Genomic DNA, 24,891 nt, shown 5'->3' on the forward strand with positions numbered 1-24,891 from the left:
TTATCCACCTTCCATCCCATGGGTATCCACTGGCCTTACCTAAGCTCGAAGATTCAGCCTCTGAGTCACTCCCACCTCCTCCACCGCCTCCTGCTGGAACTGGATCACAAATTTGGCTACCAGAATCTTCTTCAGGCCTCTCTGTAGCAATGGTTCGCTGAATGTTTTGATACCTTTGCATCAGAAAGTGAAAAGACAGGAGTTAACTTTGGTTTGTTGGCTTGTTGAGGGGCTGATGCTCTGAGTCAGGTAAGTGGGGAAATCCGTAAAGAATTGTCTTGGATGTCAAGAAATGTCAGGAGAGAAGTGCTCAAAATTTTCCCAAGATACTTCATTTGCAAGACAAGTATCTCTAGGTGATTTGACTTCATTTTGTTTTGTAAGCTATGATGAGTATGGTGACTTAAAAAAAAAATCAACACACAAAAAATCATTATAAAAAACGCCTCTGCCCTGCATTAAACGAAATTGGACTGAGTCTAAAATAATGGTGTGGGAAGGAACTTAAAAATATTACAACTAAGATGTCAAATCACCTCTCTTTGATTGTGATAAGTCTACAAACTAAAAGTTCTACTCGTTTTTATTTGACAGTTAACTGGTATGACTAGGAAGGAGTGTGCAAAGATTATACACTAAAAGATGCAAACTAATATATACAGAATTGATGAACAACAAGGGTCTACTGTATAGCAGGGGGAACTATATTCAATATCCTGTGATAAGCCATAATGCAAAAGAATATATATATATATGTAGAGCTGAATCACTTTGCTGTACAGCAGAAATTAACTCAATATCATAAATCAACCATACTTCAATAAATAACATTTTTTTAATAAATAACATTTTTAAACAACAACAACAAAAAACATTGCCAGACAAATAAATGCTTTCAGCTTATATGAAGGTTCCTTTGAGTTTTCTTTCCAAGTTGGAGAATGAGTGAGTAGGCCAATCAGTCACCTAACTGGGTACTTACTAAATATTCACTGACTCTTCCAATGGGGCCTGCTCTGTGCTGGACTTTCAGACCAAAGAGAAGACTGGAATATGACCTCACTCTCTGAACACTCACAGTCAGGACACAGCAAAAAAGGGAAAGGCATGTAGCCCATGACTCTGGTGATATGAACATGATGCCCTACATGTATTAGAGTTATGAACAGGGACAAGGAAACACCCAAGGCACATATATTCTGAAGCCAGTGTATGGACTTATCAGGGAGCTTGGAGGAAAGGTACACAGAGGAAATAAAACATGCCAAAGGCTTCACCTGAGAGAACTCTGAGAAGCTTGGTGGTGGCACCAGGATGTGTAGGCACTGGGCAGGGCCAGGGAACCAGCACAGTGGCAGAAAGCACCTAGGAGGGGCCAGCACTGGTTGGAACATTGTTCTCTAGGCCCAGAGCTACATCAGAATCACTTACAGGGCTGGTGAAAACAGGCTGCCAGGCTTCACCCCCAGAGTCTCTCTGACTCAGTAGGTCTGGGGATGGAGTGATGGGAGGCAAGAACGTGCATTTCTAACTAGTTCCTAGGTGATGCAGCCGCTGCTGCTGGTCCAGGGATTAACTTTGAGAACTGCTGCTGTAGGGACTGGACAGCTGCTGAGAAAGAGGCAGATTCAGCTCTACACTGACCCCACCTATGTGGAGTGCAGGGGAGGAGAAAAGCCTGGAGTCAGGGAGAGCAGCTGAGAACTACCGCATCGGTCCAGGCTGGAGATGCTGAAGCCTGGACCCAGACAGGTGTGGTGTATCATGCTGGTCTCTTAGGATGCTGCTGGGCAAGGGGAACACCCACATATTGTAGGGATACTAAGATCACCTACGCCTGCCTACCTAAACCTCCCTGCCTGCCTGAACTACACCTGCCTAAACTGAACTATACCTAAAGTATACCTGCCTGCCTAAGCCTCACTGTGTTTTGTATGCAGGTGTCCAGCTGTCTTGTTCCTCTTTGCTTTGCTTCCTTCCTCCATCCTGTGTGACCTTGACTTTGCCTGATGTCTCTCAGCCCACTGGTGCACAGGACAGGAATTCTGCCTCCCTTTTCCTCCTGGCACAGTAGGAACGAGAGAAGGGACAGAACTTAAGAGATCTTTAGCAGCCAAACTGTAATAACTTTACATGTAGACTTAACAGGATTTGAGGCCTGGATATGGAAGCTGGAGAAGAGGGAAGGAGGGCTTCCGCTTAGAGCAGGTGGGTGGAGGCACCAGCCATGAGGAAGACCAGGTGGGATGGGCAGGTTGGCAGGAAGATTTTAGCATGGATTTGGACAGGTTGACCTGGAGGTTCCAGATGTCACACAATGACCATAGTCAGGGGAGCATTGCTATGTGGGTCATGTGCTTGGAGAAGAGATGTGGCAGTGTAGGAAGAAGCGTGAAGAGAAGAGGGACCAGCATCTGCAGAGTCGCGAGTAGTCAGTGCAATCCAAGGTAGGGGCATGGGAGATGTTGTCACACACACAGGGTCTTCTGTCATGGCATTCCGAAGACCAGTGACCTTTCTTTGACCTTTAAAGAGGAGTTCTGGGGACTTGCCTGGTGATCCAGTGGTCTTAAGACTCTACGTTTCCACTGCTGGGGGCAGGGGTTTAATCCCTGTCCGGGGAACGAAGATCCTTCATGCTGCTTGGCCAAAAATAATACATAAATAAAATAAAAAGGAGTTTTGTTTTCTAGTGTGGTTTCCAGACTACCTGCCAGAGTGATAATCTGGGTGATTATTATAATTACAGAAACTGGAGCAAAATTGAAATCTGCACTTGTAACAAATCTTCAGATGATATTATCTACATTCAGATGGTATTATCTACATATTCACTGGTCTGAGGTTTTATTTTAGCTAAGGAGACTCAGCCACTCCTTCCTGACACCCTGCAGAATGATGGCTTTGCCTGCAGCAGTTAGTGGGAGGCATTCCTGAGAGGGCCTCTTACGAGAAAATGTGGAAGGACAAGAATGAGCAAAAAGCAGAGAAAGAGAAAGGCTTATGTGTGTTTAGCCCCCACATGTCTGTGGCAGGGAGGATGTAGGGAAGGTGCAGGCTCCTTGTCTGTGATGTTCCTGAATTCTTGCTGGGACTCAAGTAATGCAGCCTTGGGCAGGGGTGGGGGGATTACTCAATGAGCCAGTGAGAAGCTGCCCAAGGGTGTAACCTTGACCTGGGGGAGGAGTGAGGCCTGTCAAAGACCAAAGGACCTGCTGTCAGAGGATCCCCTAAGTGGCTCAAGGCAGGCTGCATTTTCCAATCAGTTCAGTTTAGTCGCTCAGTCGTGTCCGACTCTTTGCGACCCCATGAATTGCAGCACGCCAGGCCTCCCTGTCCATCACCAACTCCCGGAGTTCACTCAAACTCACGTCCATTGAGTCAGTGATGCCATCCAGCCATCTCATCCTCTGTCGTCCACTTCTCTTCCTGCCCCCAATCCCTCCCAGCATCAGAGTCTTTTACAATGAGTTAACTCTTTGCATGAGGTGGCCAAAGTACTGGAGTTTCAGCTTTAGCATCATTCCTTCCAAAGAACACCCAGGACTCATCTCCTTCAGAATGGACTGGTTGGATCTCCTTGCAGTCCAAGGGACTCGCAAGAGTCTTCTCCAACACCACAGTTCAAAAGCATCAATTCTTCGGCACTCAGCTTTCTTCACAGTCCAACTCTCACATCCATACATGACCACTGGAAAAACCATAACCTTGACTAGACGGACCTTTGTTGGCAAAGTAATGTCTCTGCTTTTGAATATGCTATCTAGGTTGGTCATAACTTTCCTTCCAAGGAGTAAGTGTCTTTTAATTTCATGGCTGCAATCACCATCTGCAGTGATTTTGAGGCCCCCCAAAATAAAGTCTAACACTGTTTCCCCTGTTTCCCCATCTATTTCCCATGAACTGATGGGACCAGATGCCATGATCTTAGTTTTCTGAATGTTGAGCTTTAAGCCAACTTTTTCACTCTCCTCTTTCACTTTCATCAAGAGGCTTTTTAGTTCCTCTTCATTTTCTGCCATAAGGGTGGTGTCATCTGCATATCTGAGGTTATTTATATTTCTCCCGGCAATCTTGATTCCAGCTTGTGCTTTTTGCAGCCCAGCGTTTCTCATGATGTACTCTGCATAGAAGTTAAATAAGCAGGGTGACAATATACAGCTTTAATGTTGTACTCCTTTTCCTATTTGGAACCAGTCTGTTGTTCCATGTCCAGTTCTAACTGTTGCTTCCTGACCTGCCTACAGGTTTCTCATATAGGCCGGTCAGGTGGTCTGGTATTCCCATCTCTTTCAGAATTTTCCACAGTTTATTGTGATCCACACAGTCAAAGGCTTTAGCATAGTCAATAAAGCAGAAATAGATGTTTTTCTGGAACTCTCTTGCTTTTCTGATGATCCACGGATGTTGGCAAATTGATCTCTGGTTCCTCTGCCTTTTCTAAAACCAGCTTGAACATCTGGAAGTTCACGGTTCACATATTGCTGAAGCCTGGCTTGGAGAATTTTGAGCATTACTTTACTAGCATGTGAGATGAGTGCAGTTGTGCGGTAGCTTGAGCATTCTTTGGCATTGCCTTTCTTTGGGATTGGAATGAAAACTGACCTTTTCCAGTCCTGTGGCCACTGCTGAGTTTTCCAAATTTGCTGGCATATTGAGTGCAGCACTTTCACAGCATCATCTTTCAGGATTTGGAATAGTTCAACTGGAATTCCATCACCTCCACTAGCTTTGTTCATAGTGATGCTTTCTACAGCCCACTTAACTTCACATTCCAGGATGCCAGCTCTAGGTGAATGATCACACCATCGTGATTATCTGGGTCGTGAAGATCTTTTTTGTACAGTTCTTCTGTGTATTCTTGCCACTTCTTCTTAATATCTTCTGCTTCTGTTAGGTCCATACCATTTCTGTCGTTTATTGAGCCCATCTTTGCATGAAATGTTCCCTTGGTATCTCTAATTTTCTTGAAGAGATCTCTAGTCTTTCCCATTCTGTTGTCTTCCTCTATTTCTTTGCATTGATTGCTGAGGAAGGCTTTCTTACCTCTTCTTGCTATTCTTTGAAACTCTGCATTCAGATGCTTATATCTTTCCTTTTCTCCTTTGCTTTTCACTTCTCTTCTTTTCACAGCTATTTCTAAGGCCTCCTCAGACAGCCATCTTGCTTTTTTGCATTTCTTCTCCACGGGGATGGTCTTGATCCCTGTCTCCTATACAATGTTAAGAACCTCAGTCCATAGTTCATCAGGCACTCTGTCTATCAGATCTAGTCCCTTAAATCTATTTCTTACTTCCACTGTATAGTCATAAGGGATTTGATTTAGGTCATACTTAAATGGTCTAGTGGTTTTGCCCACTTTCTTCAATTTCAGTCTGAATTTGGCAATAAGGAGTTCATGATCTGAGCCACAGTCAGCTCCCGGTCTTGTTTTTGCTGACTGTATAGAGCTTCTCCATCTTTGGCTGCAAAGAATATAATCAATCTGATTTTGATGTTGACCATCTGGTGATGTCCATGTGTAGAGTCTTCTCTTGTGTTGTTGGAAGAGGGTGTTTGCTATGACCAGTGCGTTCTCTTGGCAAAACTCTATTAGTCTTTGCCCTGCTTCATTCTGTACTCCAAGGCCAAATTTGCCTGTTACTCCAGGTGTTTCTTGACTTCCTACTTTTGCATTCCAGTCCCCTATAATGAAAAGGACATCTTTTTTGGGTGTTAGTTCTAAAAGGTCTTGTAGGTCTTCATAAAACCGTTCAACTTCAGCTTCTTCAGCATTACTGTTTGGGGCATAGACTTGGATTACTGTGATATTGAATGGTTTGCCTTGGAAACGAACAGAGATCATACTGTCTTTTTTGAGATTGCATCCAAGTACTGCATTTCAGACTCTTTTGTTGAGCATGATGGCTACTCCATTTCTTCTGAGGGATTCCTGCCCGCAGTAGTAGATATAATGGTCATCTGAGTTAAATTCACCCATTCCAGTCCATTTTAGTTCACTGATTCCTAGAATGTAAACGTCTCCTGTTTGACCACTTCCAATTTGCCTTGATTCATGGACCTGACATTCCAAGTTCCTATGCAATATTGCTCTTTACAGTATCGGATCTTGCTTCTATCACCAGTGACATCCACAACTGGGTATTGTTTTTGCTTTGGCTCCATCCCTTCATTCTTTCTGGAGTTATTTCTCCACTGATCTCCAGTAGCATATTGGGCACCTACTGACCCAGGGAGTTCCTCTTTCAGTATCCTATCATTTTGCCTTTTCATACTGTTCATGGGGTTCTCAAGGTAAGAATACTGAAGTGGTCTGCTATTCCCTTCTCCAGTGGACCACATTCTGTCCAAAAGTGACTCAACTATATTTTTTAGTCCACAGGGTCTTCCAGAATCTTATCATTCTACTGTTAATATTAAGAGGTTGAATCAATGTCCCCTCCCCTTCAAGCTGGGAAGGTCTTGTGGTTTCCTGGATGCATAGACAATAATGAAAGTGACAACTTGTGATGGAATACAGGAGCCATGCTGTGAGGAAGTCCAGGCAACATGGAAAGTCCACATGCAGGTGCTTGGAGTAACAGTCACAGCTGGGGTCCCAGCCAACAGCCCGTGTCCACCTCTAGATATGTGCCTGTCCGGCCCAGCCACCCTCTGACGGCAGCCATGAGATACCCTGAGAGGGCTCACTGAACTCAGCCCACCATGACAAGCATGAGAGAGGGCGATGATATGACAACAATGGCGCTAATCATCAGTTACTGGTGTTTACACCGCCAAGTCTGGGGTGGTTTGTTCCTCAGCAACAGACATCTGCAACAGGGCTTAGACAAACCTCATGCTGTGGCCTCTCTTTTCCTTCCCAAAGTGCAGTGACCGCAGAAGAGAATTCTAATGAATCAATATAACTTTATATGATTAAAATGTCTGAAATTTCACAACCTGCTCCACATGTCCTTGGTTGGACCTGTAGTATCCCATACCTTACTAGGTCAGCAGCCTCAAAACCCAAGTGCCAGACACCACCCCTGGCCTTTGCTGGAGAAGGGACAGTCCTGGAGAAGCAGGCCACAGAGCAACTCATGGAGGATCACCCAGCGAGGGCAGGGCTGTAGCCTCAGAGGCCCTCTTTGATCTGAAGATGAAAGAGAGTGTCAGAGAGCTGGTTCTCTTCTGTTTCATCAAGAAGAGTCCTTCAATAACCCCCTCACATTTTATTTTTTTCAGTAAAAGGTTAAATATTTATATTGCATAGAGTTTATGGAAACTGATAAGAAAGTCAGCTGGAATGCCTAATTTGTAAATGGACACACAGAGGAACACACACAAAACCAAACCAGAAGGAAAACAAAGCAAAACAAAACAAAACCCTTCAGGAGCCAAGCCAAAACAAACTATACAAAAACCAAACAAACTAAGCTTATAGGAACAGACAATTCTCACAGGCGGAGCTAAAATTGGTAAAAGAAGAGCTCATGGAAGCAGAAGTAGACCCTCCCTCCAAGAAGTGAAATGTAAGATGCACCAAAACACCAGGAGAATTGCTTAAGTCAGTAAAAACCCACCAAAAGATGATAAGGAAGGGAGGGTACCATTGCTGGCAGAGTGAATCTGCAGAATCACTTTAAAAAATACTCAAACACTGATATCAAATTTTGGGAATATAACCCAAAGGAAACATGCTAAAACAATCCTAACATTTTACATGCCCTTGGGTCTTGCCCAAAATAGTGATAAAAATAAATATCCAACAATATGACAAATTAACTAAATTAACATTCATTCATTGGAAACTATCACTTAAGTGATAACTTTAAGACTATGTAGCAATATGAAAATGCTAATAATGTAGTAAGTGAAAAATGAATATAAAACTATATCATCATTTTAAATATACAAGACTGTGCATATGGAACTTGAAAACTCGAAGACAGTTTAATCTTTTAAAAAAGCTAATCCTTGGAGTATAAAATTACAAGATCTTTTTTTTTCATATTTAAGACTTCCATTTCTCCATAGTATAATTTTATCCAGATAACTAAAACATCAAACTTGAGTTGACTATCTAAAATCAGACTACGTATTTATATTTTTGGTTTGTTTGAGAAGTATTTGTGAAGAAGGTAGAGTTAGTTGATTTGGGATATTCTGAAACTGCAGGAATTAACTTGGGAAATTGCCTTGTACTGAGTCCTGGTAAACTCTGGCCCCATCCAGCCACTGTGAGGAGGGACAGAGAAGAGTGAGAAAGAAGGTAAGGACAGTATGAGTGGCGGGCACGGTGCCCCATCAGTAACAGGGCTGCAGAGGAGGGAGCCACCGGCTCTGTGCAGAGGGCTCTGGGGAGGTTTCAGGAACCAAACAACATTAGGTTTGGATCTTTGTAGGATGGAGACAGGTGCCAGGTGAAAGGCAGGTAACGAGGGACTCCCTTGCAGTAGGAGCATGGGGCAAAGCCACCAAGGCCACTTGGGGAGTGGCTGAGGGCACGTGGTCACCTCATGCTACTTCATCAACTCCTTATTTTGCAGTGCACATCTCTTTGCACAAAACATTTGCCTTTCACAATCACCCTGCCAGAAGTCAAAAGAAACTCCTTCTTGCAACACTGAGAAGTATTTCCATTTTGCTCTGAGACAGTGATGGGTGTCAATTTCTCCTGATAACTGTAGGTCATCAAACAAATGCCCGCTATGTGTGGTCACATCTGCAACGGATACAAGACTGACAGTATACTTCGTGTGGCTGCTGTTATCAGGCCGAATCACTGAAAAACTGTAAGTGCTGGAGGGCAATAGGCTAAAATAAGCATTGAAGGGCCTGGATACTTATCTCAAGGTTATCTAAGTTTCCCTAGGTAGGATTTTTCACAAGAAATAAGCACTTTCTCAAATTGCTCGGTTTCTTTATCTGTCCAAATGGATGCAGCAAATATAGCTTCCTGTTCATCAAAGTCTGGCCTTTTTAAGCATGTTCAGCTCCACTGGAGGGCACAGGCCTTTATACACCAAAGCCTGTACACTTCTCTAGAGGCCTGGTTAAGGATGGATTTGGCTTCATTTTTATATTATACAATCTGAACATCGTGAACAAACTTCCAAGTATTTTTATGTCATGAGTCAAGGTGTTTACCTCTGCTTCTGTTTTGTTTTAGTGTTTCAACTGGACCTCTCATAGATACAACCTGATGGTACTCTCCCTGTTTCTTAGTCTGATAAATACGTTCAACTTCTCTGTCTGGCAAGACAGATCTTGAGGCTATTTCTGCCTGTGGCATCTGAACACGATCTCTATGTAAAATGAGCTTGCTGTGTTCCCTGCATTTTTAGTTGCAAACACCATGAAAGGACACTCCCATGGCTTTTGGTACATTTATATACAATATGTTCTTCCTTGTAATATGATTTCTTTCTGTGGGAATAACTAGAGAAATATGCTGCCAATGAAAATGCTTTATGGTTCTTATTAATGACACTCAGATATTGATGGGGAAAAATGGAAAGCAAGTGTCTTCCAAATGCTCATGTGATAAAAGAATCCTCTTGATTTTCACCTAAAGCATCCTCCTCTGCCTACAACATGGAGAAGAAAATGGCAACTCACTCCAATATTCTTGCTTTGAGAATCCTATGGACAGAGCAGTCCATGGGGTCACAAAGAGTCGGACATGACTGAGCGACTAACGCATGCTGTCTACAACAGCAGTAACTAGAAGTTCAACTTTTTTTTTCTGTTTATTTTTAATAGTATTAAATTGTCCATTTTTTTCTGTAGTATAGAGTTAACTTTCAAGGGATGTTTGTTATCCAGAGCTGTGTCCCCCAAGTCCAATTATTTATTCTTTCTCGTCCTTCTCCACCTTTCTCCTTTACTTCACACTAGCAAGACATCAGGTGGTTATAAACGAAATTGAGCCTGCAGTTTGCACTCCTGGCTACTAAAAGTATCCAAGAGCCACTGCCCTGATCTTAAAGGAGCAAGATGTTGAGTATGATGCTTGTACTAGCTTACAACATGGGACAGACGCTATTGAGGGTTTTGTTTGCATGTTGAAAACAAAATGACATCTTTACGTACTAAAAACTAGTAAAGGGCCTACGTTTTAGACAAAACAATTCTCAAAAAGTATTTTTAAATATTTCATTTTCTATGATGAAAGCTGTTTAAGAATGTATATTTCTGAGTATGTAGCAATTATGGGACTGGAGTAGGCATGAATATAGCAATTTATGAGACAGCTTTTTTTCCAGGCAGCTTTTAGTATTCTGTTAAACCTATCCTTGGAATGTTTTCAAACTGTTTCCAAACTGTGTTCCAGACCTGTTTGAGATTCTTATGACAGATATGAATGTCTGGCAGAAAAATGTGCATCCATGTATAATTCGCTTACAGTTTCTGAACGGTTCCTGGAACATTGACACCCTCAGTGAACACCTGGGTGGGGGGTGGTCCATGAGCCCCTGGGTAAGAACACCTGGGTTTGAGCCTGGGTCATCAAGGTGTACAGAGGACTCCCCATCTTTAAATGACACTCAGGCTTAGCTTATGTCCTGCTGCTGAATTATAAATTTAGCTTTCCAAGTACTAACTATGAGGTGGTTAATTACTTTGCAGTTTCCTCATACAATCTGAGCAGAAAAGTCTAAGAGGGAATTTCATTAATCGCCCTTCCCGTTTGGTGGTTTCTAGGGGCTCACTGCATGCTGGTCACCCACCGCCTGTTGAGCTGCTCCATCTGCTGGACGGACCCAGATCTCCGCATCCCGTCCGGGGTGGCTGCGGCTGTGGGGCGCTGCCAGGTGGTTGTGCGGTTCACGTGGTCCACATAAAAGACCCGCCCGTGGCTGTCAATGCGAGCTTCCCAGTCTGGCGCGTGATAAAAAGGCAAAAAGAAAAATCAAGGACAGACTACGGATCCATGTGAAACAGATAAGCACTTCCAGGTCTTCTGCAGGTAGAATTCACTGCTGGTGACTTGCTGAAGACCAAGAACTGCCCAGAGCACCTGCGTGACCTCTGAGGCATTGGCATGGAGTTGGTGTGCCAGGAAAGAGCCCACAGGACTCCGATTCTTTGCCGGACCATTTGAGACGGTAACTGGGGTTCCTCGAATATGACCTATGTTAAAATTCTAACAATTTCTAAAGACAAAGTCAAATATTTATTTCCTTCTTTAAAAAATTTCATCTTGTCAATTTTCTTGGCTACCAAGTGACAGCTGGAAGATAGGAATATCCTCCAGCGAAAGCTGACACTCTGATGCTGAAAAAAGTCCTTCCTTTGTTAAATCTGATGGAGGATGGCTGGTTAGGAGGGAATAATGGCTCCTCTTAAACCCAGGTTTGACTACAGTTCTAAAATACTGCATGTAGATGCAGCTTCCTATAACCTCTAATATGTCACAGACTTAATTGATTGCCTCTTGAGAGAAAGAATGGAAAGATTTGACCCTTAGAAACTAAACTCAAATCATCCTTTGATAAGTTGTGATTCACAGTTTATGTCCAACCTATCTGTGGCTGCCAAATATTTCTTGACCAAAACAAAACCAATCATGACTATTAACTAGCATCGAGCTTTTTAAGTACCTCTTTGTTGATAAATAACCATCCCAAACAGTAGAGGGAGCCCAAGATAAAGATAAATTCTTTACTTCTCAAATTTATAACAACAGCAACCAACTAAAAGGTAGAAGCGCAGATGATACAGTCCATGATATACGTAGGGGCCGGACTGGGGTGATAGGATGAAAAAAATCCTTAAAACGGAGAGAGCTGGGACTCACATGTACACACCTGAGCTTAACGAAGATGCGCTTAATGTCTGCTGTACCAGAGATGGGCAAAGCTTTTAGAGTCCACATGTAAAAATATGGTGGAAATAACAGCTTCATGATAAAGTTATGCTGAAAAATGAGTTACACTAAAGAATAAAATGCAAAAATGACTGCAAATGAGGAAAGCTATTCAGCCTTTTAAATGAGAAAAGCCATAGCTTTTGGGAGTAGGTCAGATATTTAACAATTCTGTTGAAAAGGTATCATTCAGGTAATGACATAGCAACTCTCAATTGTTTTTAAAATGAAAAAATACATTTGGTTTAGTTATGGTTTGATGTGTACATGGTTTATCTGTTTGTGAACATTATGGCTTATGTTTGACATTTACCTGAGGGACTGCCAAATAATGCCCAAGGAAATCTAAAATATCAGAAAATATCAAATTCGGCTTATAAGACAAATTGAAAAAATATATAGTCAGGCTGTATAAATATATTCTAGAAGGTTTTGATTAAATTTGACTACTAGATGATTCAGCTGTCAACTGTTAGTTGTAAATGTTAATTAGCTCATTGATGGAATTGTGTATTTGTGTAACTACTGGGTAATTAATTGCAAGCCAAACATTAAAAAATTTCAGTGATCCCCAAACTAGCAGCAATTGGGCTTTTTTTTTTTTTTTTTTTAAACCCAACGTGACTGTCATCCAACAAAGAATGAGTGTTAACCTTTGAGGAGTATCATGCTACTTCATTCACTTGAACAAGCACCTCCTTTTACTCACTATGAACTGGAGATCCGGCCAGATCCTGAGGACACATTGCTGACTAACACACACCCCTGCCCTCCAGATGCTCCATAGTAAAGGAAGGATTCCTTCAAAGACAAGACTCCAGTCTCATGGATTCTCCAAGGAAAAGGACTGAAGTATGGTGCAATGATAATGATCATTTCTATGAGTTTCCGTATTTCCAAATCGCTCACAGCAAAGAATGTGAAGCCAGACAGGCCCTCTTGTTAATATATTAAACATGTGGAAGGCAGAGGGCTAATTAAACCTCTCATAAATATTCAGAAAATAATAGCTAAGCATAATTAAAGATTATAAGTGGGTTTTCTTGGTTGCTTTGTAAAAGAATTTACTTTCAAATACTGTGTAAACCATATTGCATTAAGAGAAAATTTCTGAATGGAACTTCAGCCTCAGCATGTCCAATTCACTTGGCTTTGAGATACCAAAACAGACTCCTGAAAAGGATACCTTAATGGATGACCTTGGGACAGTAGTCATTCATGTGCGTCCATTCATTTGTGACTGAGGGATCTGTCATATATTATACTACATATTTTCCATGAAGTCTAAGGACAATGTAGAGCCTAATAATGTATCCTAGTTTAATTATTATATTTATAAAACCTATAAATTTTACTTTCACATTAACAAGTACAATATCATGTTTATAGTCTGGGCCTTTCTCTTGAACTTCTGTCACATCTCACTGCCTTCTTGACATCAATACCTGGATGACATTTCAAATATAACACGATCAAAACCAAATTTCAGCTCTTCCCCACCCAAACCTGCTCTATCTGCAGCCTTCCCTTTCTGTCTCAGTTAAATCCAGGTTAAAACTCTTGGGGTCATTCTTGACCCTTCTCTTTATTTCATACATCATACCCAATCTGTCAGTAAATCTATCCACAAAATATCTGTCCAGAATCTGATCACCTCTCTTCACCTCCTCTGCTCCCTGCTGGCCCAAGCCACCACTGTTTTTCACCTGCAAGAACCTTATGCTGGGTCTCAGGCTATTTTTTTTTTTTTCCTCACAATTTAATGTCAACACAGAAGAACTTTTAAGTCCTAAGTCAGACAATGTCAAGTCTCTGCTCAGAAAACTACAATGTTCTCCTTTCATCCAGAGTAAAAGCCAAACCCTTAAGTGGTCTACAAAGTCCTACGTGAGTGATCTGGGCCCCTGATAGATCTCTTTACCTGCTGCTTCCTCACTTCCTAAATCTGCTCCAGACACACTGACCTTCTTGCTGTTTCTCAAGCCCACCAGGCAGGCTGTTCTATTAGCTCAGAAAGTTCTTCCTTCCCAATACTTGGGTGGATAACTCTCTTACCATCTTTAAGTCTAGCTTCAAATGTTGCCTTGTCAATAAAGTGTACCCGATCACCCTATTTAAAATGGCAAATCGGCCATCAGTATACACTCCAGATTTTCCTTCCCCTGTTCTGCTTTTGCTTTTTCACAGCACTTAATACCTTCTAATGTGCTGCATTATTTCTTCATTTATTCTTTTTATTCTTTATTATCTGTCTCTGCCAGTCTAGACTGTAAGCTCCTTGAGGGCAGGGATCTTCACCTGTTTGCCTTACCTAAAATAATGCCTCACACAGGATAAGTGTTCAATAAATATTTATCCAATGAATAACTATCAGGGATGAATTCATTCACGTACCACGTGAAATTATTTAAGAAAATTTAGCTGTTAGCTTCACTACCAACTTTTCTAATATTTTCCAGTGTTACATGGACAGAAAATTGAAACTTGTCTGGAAGAAATTTATTTTCACTATCAAAAGCAACATATATAAAGCAATTCTTTAAAACAGAATATATTATACTCATTTATAATATCTGTATGTATAACTAGTTATTACTCTTGCATGGATTGAAGGTCAATTCATGTGCACACTCACTGATAGGTTTTTTGATGTGGAGGAAATGTTCCTTTCTTGGAGAGAAAATGTTATAGGTATTTTTCTAAGTCAGAAGTATCTCTAGTGACATTTATGGAATATCCATAAATCAGTGTATAAACAAAGAAATCAGGCATCAAAAGGTAAAGGACATAATGCCTATCTTGGTCTCTTCCAACAAATATAGTGTTCCTTTAAATTGGTCCACATATTAAAAACATTGTTTTATCATTGATAAATTACAACTGAATAGGAGAAGACTGGTGTAGATGTTAAATATATCATATTGTCAACAAAAGATGAATTAAAGAATAAGTCTTTCTTCTTTCAAAACTCTAATGGGTTAATGTAAGCACAGGCAAAAAAATGTAAAGAAACACTGATTCCTTGCATCCTAGAAAGATTCTGCAGTTGTAAAATTTATCAAATTTTAAAGGTTATCTTTGTTTGAAAAATGAGTTGAAACCAAAACAGGGATGTTCTAGAATTCATGAACATATGTGATGCTAAGTGAATATATAATAGCTGGGGTGTCAGTTCCTTCTTACAAACATAATAATGGAATATTATAAGGGCAAATTACATTGGGACAACATCTAGAGACTAGTCCAAATCTAGCACTTAGCAGACGAAAACATTAAAATTTTACAAATAAGAAAACTGAGTCTCTGAGAGATTAAGTGATTTTCCCAAGTTAAAATAATCAGCTAGATAATTATTAATTACTCATTACAGTTACCAGGAGAATGTGCTTGAATTCTACCCCTAAAGATGATGTTTTGCCTGGAAACCTCTAAGAACTGTAGAAAAAATTTGCGTCTGTCACATATGGGTACAATTTAGAGTAAGGAAAATGCAAGTTGAAATGTTTTATTATGTGGAGATGCTTGAACCATAAATGGTCCCATGGAGAATAACAGGATTACCCCATCTTGAACTGAAAACTTTTGAATATAAAATAGTAAAATTTGTGAAATAAGGGTCATGAACAGTTTGCAAGGACTAGTCAAGTCTTGTGAAGAAATGCTCTCCATTTCAGAAGTTGAGGGCTACTGAAAATACTGGGTTATCTATTTGAGATCACGTCCTGAAACCATCTGACAAAAAAACCAACCAAACAATTTTTATGGTAGGCGCCGTAATGGTTTTTGATCACACTGTAAGGTACAGAGTGGGGGAAGAGTTTGGATGTTTATATACAAAGTTCATACTGACCTGCTTAGATTTGATAGGAAGAATTAAGACACAGGTTTTCAAAACTAAAGCTTACTTGGTGGAAGAGGCTCATCGATTGTTGGGTAGTGATGATGTTCAGGCCTCAAGGAAGGAAGCTGGCTTACTGGCTGGGAATTATGGAGTATAGGACATTCACCTACGGACAAGATAGTCAAGATATTCAGATTCATTCATTGCTGTGGCAACGTCATCAAAAAAGCATGTCTGTAAAACAAAATCACTGCAAGAAAAAACCCCAAAGAGTGGGCAATTGATTTTTTGGTTCTTTGTCAGTTTGTGACATTCAGAACCATTCATGAATGAGTGAAGAGAGGGAACTTTTTTTTTTTTTTTTTTAACTCAAATAGTCAAACATTTCATGGTTCTGATCTGTACCATACCAGACAAACAGGTAGGATTGGGGACCTGAATTTTCTTGAGGGGAAGGTGGCATCAGAAAGGGACCTAGAAGAAAATGAGCAGAGCCTGAGATTAGCCCAGGAAAAGAAACAGGCCTGTTGGAGGGAAGAACAGCATTTATAAGGTCCCATACATTTTTGGGACTGTGCAAAATGATAGCTCCTTTTTCCGATAGATTTCATCTGAGGGCTGCCAAGAGGTTGTCTTTCAGATTTTGTGTTTGGAATGAGACTCTTAGCTGCTGCCATTTCAAGATGGGGTTAAGGAACTGACGGGCCAAGAAGATAAATTCTTATTGCATGAAACCTAGGGCCTGGGGTGGGGAGCCAAGGACCTATGGGATTTTGTGATTGTTTTAAGTTATTCTGAGGAAGAAGCAGACAAACCAGGGTGTTCTGGAAAGAGAAAAGACAAGAGACGAAGGAAGTAGGTAAGAGGCAGGAACACTGAGACAGGAGAACTTGAAACATGGAAGTGGGATAGAGGGAAGCAGACGGACATGGAGAAATTTTAGAAATAAACATATCCACAAAATGCATGGCCCAATTATGATAGACACAGCTAATATTACTGTCAGGCAGACCTATGATGAACCGAATAGTGTTTTACAATGGAGTTCCTATTTCATGATGTCTTCAGGTCTTGGTAACACTGCATGTAGAGGGGCCTCCAGTACCAGCCGTTTGGGTCACATAATCAGAGTCAATTGCTCTTGATCAGTGAGGAGCTAGAAAAGTTGAGGCCATGAGCCAGCCCTCAGACTGGTAACCCCCATTGTACCCCATCCTGGATTTCTCACAATAGTCCCTATTGGCCAAAGGACAAAGCTCTGGCTTCTCCTTCTTTTGTCCTTCCACGGCTGATGCAAATATCAAGTGTTCCATTATTCCGTGGTCCGAAAGAGACAAACTGTGAAAACCAGTGTTTAAGATCTTTGTGGGAGCTCAAATTTCAAAAATATTTCTCAGAGTGTCCATACATGGAAAGGATGATTATTTCTTTCTGTTCTAGATCTATAGAACTGACTTAAAAACATAAGCAGAAGTTAATTAGGAAGGAAATTACATGAATTTAGCCATTTAACTCCTTGAGCTAACTGGAAAACAAAAACAGGAATGTATTCAGGAACAAAGGGTCCTTTTAAATGTTAAATATATAACATCATTTCTTGTGCAATCTCTGGTGTGTGACTCACACCCCTGGGGTCCTCAGAGACTAAGGAAAGTCAAGGACGGTGCCCTTCCCTCATGCCAGCATATAGCTCCTTGCAAACTGACTCCTGTTCCAAAGCTGGGCTCTGTGTTTAGTGGATATAACACTTATGTTCGTATTTATATGTGCTTAATGTCAGAAACTGAAAAAAAAAAAAAAAAAAAGAGAAAAACAATGGTACAGTTGTTATGTCACCAGCTGCTGTGTTTTAAATTTAGTTTGTTAAAAAAAAAAGAGAGACTTACCTTGTTGTAATTAATTCAACCAATCAGGTTAATTACTCCTCCAAGCTAGTGGAAACATAATAGTGTTGCTTGCCGGGTTAATGGAGCTGACCCCACCTTCCCGTGAACCCCAAGCAAATGCAATGATGTGACTGATGCATCTCAGCCAACGGAATGGAAGCAAGAGGAAGCAAGCCACTTCTGTTCTGCACGAGGCCGCAGCTCCGCACCATCCCCCTCACCTCAAATACAAAGCAAGGGTCAGACCTGCTAGAACTTCTGAGAAGGAAATGTATTCCAATTTAAAAGGGAGTCTTGCTGCTCATCTACCTGGAAGAACCCTCACTCAGAGGCTGAGCACTTCGTAGGAATCATCTCAGTTAATCCTTCCAACCCCTTTAGGGTATGTTCCACTTTGCACCCAGTTTACACATGAGGTTTGGAGCAGTTAGGTAACTTGGCTAAGGTGTCATGGCTGGGAAGTGGGGAGACTGAAGATAAACCCAGGGGAGCCTGATGCCAGGGTTGAGCTCATGATCACATTATTATTGTTGTTGTTTAGTCCCTCAGTCGTGTCCGACTCTTTGTGACACCATCGACTGTAGCCTGCTGGGCTCCTCTGTCCGTGGGATTTTCCAAGCAAGAATACTGGAGTGGATTGCCATTTCCTTCTCCAGGGGATGTTTCCAACCCAGGGATCGAACCCACCTCTCCTGCTTGGCAGGCAGATTCTTTACCCCTGAGCCACCTGGGAAGCTGCCCATAATTGCATTATGTTACTTTTTTTTTTTTTTCATTTGATCTGAAGGTTTTTAAAAACCATTTTATGTTGAAGCTGAAAAAAGAGGCACATGTGGAGGGAAAAGAAACACAAAGTAGATGAAGAAGACATCTCCACAAACTGCTGCAGATGCACCTGCGTGGCTGTGGGTATAGTACACCTTCCTCAGATAACCTCAGGAAAGAATTTGCAATCTGCAAAGTCACAGTGAGGGGAGAAGAGGGCACATGTGCGTGTAATCAGGCATACGTGTTTCTTCTGAGTGGGTGCTGAGTGGTGGTGAGTGGGGACAGATGCACCACTTTGACTTCATTAACCCCGGGGACTCCCTACCAAGCGAGAGAAGAACTGGCTGTAGCAGTCATGTGCCAGCATAGGTACAGCCTTCAGGAGATCAACAGTCCTTCCCAGGAATCCCTGTTTTGCTCCTAGTAATCACTATAGTGAAGCATATGTTCTTAACTTTTTTGGAGTTTACAATCTGCAAAAAATTTCAGGAATCTGGAAATTTCTTTAGAAACATAGACTTCCACTCTGGCCCTGAAAAGCTTTTTCATCCTTTGGTAAAGGGGATGGGTTCCCCACTGCTGGACTGTTAGACCTTCAAAGGCATGGGTAATATCTTTTTTTAAATATCAATGTATACTGAGTCAAGTTTCAATTACCCATGTGTGGACTGTCTCCTATCATTGGAGAGACATGGGTCCAAATATACCCATTGGCTACAACAGACTGACAGACTATAAATTCAGCTCTGTGGCTCTGGGGTAAAGATGGTTATTATACTTCTAAAGGTAAAAATGTTTTTTTCTTTCTTAAAAAACACCCCTTTGATGAGAAGAGTTGCTTTGGTTTTGCGTCTTGACCTACAAAGCTTAAAATGTGTAGTATCTGGACCTTTATGAAAAAAGTTTTCCCAACTTTGGTCTGAAACATCTCTGGTAGCTCCCAGTTGTGCCCTCATATGGGTATATCCCCAAATTGCCTTATGATATACTTATTTTTAATTCTATTGTAATTATTGAGTGCCTTCCACACATAGCATCTGACCTAGAACAAAGAGGAGACTCAACACCTCCCTATTAAAGAAAGGGTTGTCCACCCTATTCTCATACTCACGGGCGCTCTTCCATATTGTGTGGTATGTCACTATAGTTTACTGTATGGCACTCTGGTTTTCTTCCTGTGTTTCTTTGTTACCAGTTTCCTTGGGCTTCTCCTTATCCTATGTGCCACTTTCCCTCACCCCTTCTTTCTCCAAAATGTAGAACTGGGTACTTTTAAGTACTTAAGATTATTTCTTTTACACTCACGTATGTTCCTATAAAAATTTGCAGGTGCCAGGCATTTGCTTAGCAGACATAAAGAAGATATGAATTCTGGCCCTTGATGAGCTTACAATCTAGAGACAATACCACTGCATGTTGTTTGGAGGCTAATTTAAACAAATTAGAACAGCAAAATAGCAGAATCTATATTTTTCGCTTTTAAAACAGCTGAAATATTTCATATTACCATGTGACTTTTAAGTTATTTCCCTCAATGTCACTGTCACTTGACTGGCAGGTGGTTCCCAATTCTGGATTAGGAAATGCAAGTTAACTTTATATGTGCTTCCACAGGCATGACTAAGAAGAGAGGTCTTTGTTTAGGACACAGAATACATTTTTAGACTAAAAAGGGCACCTGTTGGATTAGAATCTTACTCGAGACAAAGTGATTTACACATTCATGGTATCCTTCCTTTGCATTAGCCAAAATAGCTCCCCAATCCCACAAAACAACACAAAACAAAACCAACAACAATAACAGAATCAAGTAGACAGAAATTATGACACATATATGTAGGCTATACATATTCATATGTACACAGGTTAAATTCTAAAACAGGTAAGATCAATGTTCTTCCACTTATATTAACATTTATTGCTAATCTTCGTAAGTTGTGGGGAGTCAGCAGATATTGACATATTACCCACTTAATGTTGCTCATATCATTTGATACTGGCTTTGATGCTCTTGCTGCTGTCAAGACTGGAGGGTAATATGTACCCTATAATCAGTGATTAGTTAAAACAGAGAGGCACACATACAAGTACACGCTCACATCCAACTAGTTGTCATTCCTGAGGTGTATCTGAGCGGTGGTGGGGTGTCAGCTACCCACAGTCTGGAATACTGACATACACATATACACATGCACACATATAAGTACAAGACAGGCACACGTGGCCACCGCAGCACCCTTATTTGGGACTGATCCTCTCCCTCTTGGTTTTAAACCATGTTGGTGAGACCTGCGTCCCCCTCGTGGTGGTCCTATTCTCACTCTGATGGGGTGTGAGGTCTAACCTTCTCTCCGACTGCTCGGCCCTGCCACGGGGGACTCCAGACCTTCCATGGTTCTGGCCATGCTCCCATCGGGGGCGGCCAGCTCGTCTTGCCATGGCCCTGCACCGTTGGCCGACTCCTGGTCCAGCTCTGGGCTCTGCACTGAGTCGGGCACTGACTCGAAGGCGCTGTTCTCCTCCTCCTCGTCGTCCTGCGAGGAGAAGACCGTGCTCTCGGAGATCTTGGCACTGTCCACCGAGGAGAAGCGGGTGTGGCTGGCAAACCTACTGCCGTTGTAGCAGGAGGGGCTGTAGCAGGAGGCGCTGTAGCAGGAGCTGCTGTAGCACGAGGAGCTGTAGCAGGAGGGGCTGCAGCAGGATGCGTCGCAGCAGCTGTGGTCTCCACCCTGCCGCGGGCTGGAGTCGCTCTCGCTGCCCGTGCTGGGGAGCGCGTCGCCATCCGGGGCTGAGCCGTTGGCCAAGCCCGAGTGGCCGAGGGGAGCTGTGCCTGGAGTGGCCCCCTCGGGGGCCTCTCCATCCTCTTCCAGGGGAGGAGGCTCCGCGGCGACCGTGTCCATCTCACTGAGCGCATCCTTCTCCGAGGCATCCTTGAGGGTGGCCTCCTCCTCGGCACCGTCGTCGTCGTCGTCCGCGCTGCCGCCCTGCGCCGAGGGCAGGCTGTGAAGCAGCGTGTGGATGCGGATGTAGTGGGTCCGCGGCGTCTCCGGCTCACCGCAGGCGGACGCGATCACCGTCTCCAGCTCGGACACAGGCAGGGAGCACGGCCTGGTTTTCCTCTTCACCGAGGCCCGCAGGTGCAGCCTGTCCTCCCCCTGCCCCAGGGCAGACACGTCCCCCTCTTCCTCCTCCACCTGCTCCTTCTCCTCCTCCTGTCCCCCAGCCCGACTCTCTGTGGCCCCTTCCTCAGCCACCGGCTCCCCAGGGCTGCTCGGGGCTTGACCGTCCTCCAGCAGCCCCGGGAGGGCCGCCTCCCCTCCCAGGTCCAGCCGCTCGGCCAGTTCTTCTGCACTTAGGGCGGGCTCTGTGTCCTCTGGCTCAGGGGCCAGCAGCTCCCCAGCCCCCTCAGGCCCCACAGAGACTGTGCCATCATCATCTCCTGCCTCGGTGGTACCTGCCGCTGCCTCAACCAGACTGGTAAGCTCCAGGCCCTCGATCTCTGGAGGGCCCACAGTGCTGCCCTGGCTCGGCTGCTCAGGCTTTGGGGTCCCTGAGGGCTCTGGTGCATCCGGGGGCTCCCCACAGCTGCTTGCCACCAGGTTAGTCATGGGGCTGTCCTGAATTTCCGCCGACTCAGGCTCGGTACTCAGGGAAATCTCCTCATCATCTGTGGACAAGAAGAAAATGTCACTGCAGTGTTAGTCTACTCCCGAGGATGTGTGAGCATCTTAGGGATTTCTGCCTTAGGATATTGCATGGAGGGGTTGATGAGTGTTTCCCATGGACCAAAGCTCTGCTAAAACCCATTCTGTAAGAAATGGTTCTCCTTATGCAATCACAATGTATTTGACAATTCTGTTTCAAGGGACTTCAGTTTTTGGTCAAAATGCCCAAATCCTAGTGCTACCCCTATTCTGGGCACAAAGTAGGTGCTTAATAATGTCTGTTATTCGGAAGACCTCAGGGATGAGAGGTGGGGTTTACAGTTCCTTGTTGGCTTCAGGCAGGGCTAATTATACTAGTTCAGAGTGTTTCCTATGGCTGAGTCCCCCAGTGTGGCAGAATGGGGTTCTTAGGTGACCAGAGAGAAGGAAAGGGGGCAACCACAGTCATTCAGTGGCTCAGAGCGGAAGCCTCCCAACATCTGGAGAATAATGAAGTGGGAAAGTAAACCAGGTCTGCATACCAAGCACCCATTCACGGAGCAGCAACCATGGTTCACCTCTGCCATCCCCCAGTTGCTCTACTGGATCCCTGCCAGATGTGGATTCCCAATTCAAGCCCTTGTGCTATCCACTCATTGAAGAAAAGCAATCTCTCTGGTGCACTGTAAAGCTATTCTCACTGCTACACTAAAGGAAGAATCAATTTTATTTTCAGGATGAGGAATGGCTGGATGTGAAAGGATGAAACAGTCAAGTGTTTCCTTACAATCTGCTTTGTAGACTGGGCACAGAAATGCGCAACTTTTGTTTGACAAAGGTGCAGTGATAAACTCCAGACCCTGCTTCTCAAAAGCCTTATTAGCTTTACTGGCAACTCATAAATGTGTTGCCAATAAAGTGGCAACTCACAACTCTCGGCATGATCTCTACCTGTGAGGGGGCTGCCAGAGAAGAGTCGGAGTGGGATTATGAGGCATCTTGTCAATCTTATTTGGAAATACGTTTTGGCTTGAAAAATTGAACACAGGATGATTCAAAAGTTTTCTGTCCAATTTACAATATTCATTTTTCCTGTGAGATTGTAAAAATCCACTGAGTAATCACAGTTTGACAGTGTGACATGTATCACATTCATTCATTCATTCATGTATGCAATGATTCAACATTTATTGATTAAGTCCTGTGTGGGTGTGGGTTGTGTTAGTTGTCAGTCATGTCTGACTCTTTGGGACCCCATGGACTGTATAGCCCACCAGGCTCCTCTATCCATCGAATTCTCCAGGCAAGAATACTGGAGTGGGTAGCCATTCCCTTCTCCAAGGGATCTTCCCGACCCAGGGATTGAACCCAGGTCTCTCACATTGCAGGCAGATTCTTTACTCTCTGAGCCACCAGGGTATTGGGAGTAAAATGTTAAGTTAGACATGGCTCCATACCTATGTTGACCTCTTTGTCAATCCCCACTCCACTGTCTAACCCTCTACCTTCAGGTCACTGGAACAAAGAGGAGCCTGCCAATCAAGGGGACAAAAGGGACTTCCCTGGCAGTTCAGTGGTTAGGGCTCCGTGCTTCCACTGTAGGGGTCCGGGTTCAATCCCTGGTCAGGGAACTGAGATCCCATGAGTCATGTGGCACCACCAAAAAATAAAAATAAAAAGGAGGATAGCAACCTGGCTTGCAGAACAGATCACTGGCTTCTGGGCCTCAAATGGAGAAGACAGGTAGAGAACCACAAAACCTAGGACATGTCTGGAGAGAATCATGGTTATTATATTTTGGAGAAAGGAACCATCTATGACACTAGGCTAGGACAACACATGAAATACATGCCGAAATACCTGGGTGGATGGAGGAAGTGATCTCAAATCGGAATTGCAGCTGTCCACTCACGTGATCTGTTGGAAGCCTACGGCCAAGGGTGTAGCTGACCACCCTGTCCCTAGAAGGAAATAAGCACCATCACAGATCTGGTAAATACCTGTTCTCCTAAAGACCACACACTATGCCAGTAGGTGAGGCGCCCAAGCCCAGGGAGGCCCTGATATTAGGAGGTGATGTCTGCTCAGGACTATACAAGATGGTCCTAAGGAAAAGATGGGAAAGTACACTTGCTCAACAGCAATGAAAACTTCAATAAAATCCTTATCGAATAATCTAAGGCAGGGATCAGTAAACTACAGTCCATGGGCCAAATCTGGCCCATCACTTGTTTTCATAATGCTATGGGCTTTCTACATTTCTAAATGGTTAGAAAAAGCACAGTAGAAGAGTAACATTTTGTGACATGTAACAATGATACGAAATTCAAATTTGTTTCCGCAAATAAAAGTTTTACTGGAACACAGTCATGCTTGTCAGTTTACTTCTTGTCTGGGCCGCTTTCATGCTACAGTTGCCGAGCTGAGTAGTTGGGACGGAAGCCATATGGCCTACACAGCCTGAAATATTTACTATCTGGCCCCTTACAGAGAGTTTGCCAACTTGTGTTTCAGAGAAAAGAAGAAGAAGAAAAAAAAAGACATGGATATCCTTTGCTTGCTTTTCCTATGCAGGCTGACATTTTCCAAATAAGCCCTTAATTATGGACAGGGCCAGCAGCAGATGCTTGTCTTGTAATAATCTAGCTAGCTAGCTAATTACTGCTATCTATCTATCTATGGAAGGATGTAACCCTGATTCCCAGAGACCCTGTGGAGTGCTTCAGAAAGAGACCTGCTGCAGAGCTGAGCAAAGCAAGACTTGTGGGCTTGGGTCCACTGGCCTGTGACTTCCAATTACACCAACTCCAGGGTCCCACAGAGAGACTCTGAAACTCCACCCTGGACCCTGGCACCACTCCCTTTGCTCACCCAAGGCAATTTTTAATTACTAGGAAG

The 24,891-nt window shown here is 43.1% G+C and overlaps 1 protein-coding gene across 3 annotated transcripts in view; it reads right to left on the reverse strand.

Annotated features, from left to right (window-relative positions):
- The window catches only part of HECW1 (HECT, C2 and WW domain containing E3 ubiquitin protein ligase 1), a 490,597-nt gene that overhangs the window by 107,134 nt on the left and 358,572 nt on the right, over window positions 1–24,891 (reverse strand). For all 3 annotated transcript variants that reach the window (XM_025291383.3, XM_025291385.3, XM_044946810.2), the window contains 5 exons: window positions 23,854–23,954; window positions 20,694–22,016; window positions 15,760–15,861; window positions 10,716–10,866; window positions 40–173 (listed from right to left, as the gene is read on the reverse strand). In XM_025291383.3, the coding sequence (XP_025147168.1) occupies window positions 40–173; window positions 10,716–10,866; window positions 15,760–15,861; window positions 20,694–22,016; window positions 23,854–23,954 (1,811 nt within the window). The remainder of the gene's footprint in view (window positions 1–39; window positions 174–10,715; window positions 10,867–15,759; window positions 15,862–20,693; window positions 22,017–23,853; window positions 23,955–24,891) is intronic.

This window comes from Bubalus bubalis, chromosome 8 (genome assembly GCF_019923935.1).
Source record: "Bubalus bubalis isolate 160015118507 breed Murrah chromosome 8, NDDB_SH_1, whole genome shotgun sequence".
Classification (NCBI taxonomy): domain Eukaryota; kingdom Metazoa; phylum Chordata; class Mammalia; order Artiodactyla; family Bovidae; genus Bubalus; species Bubalus bubalis.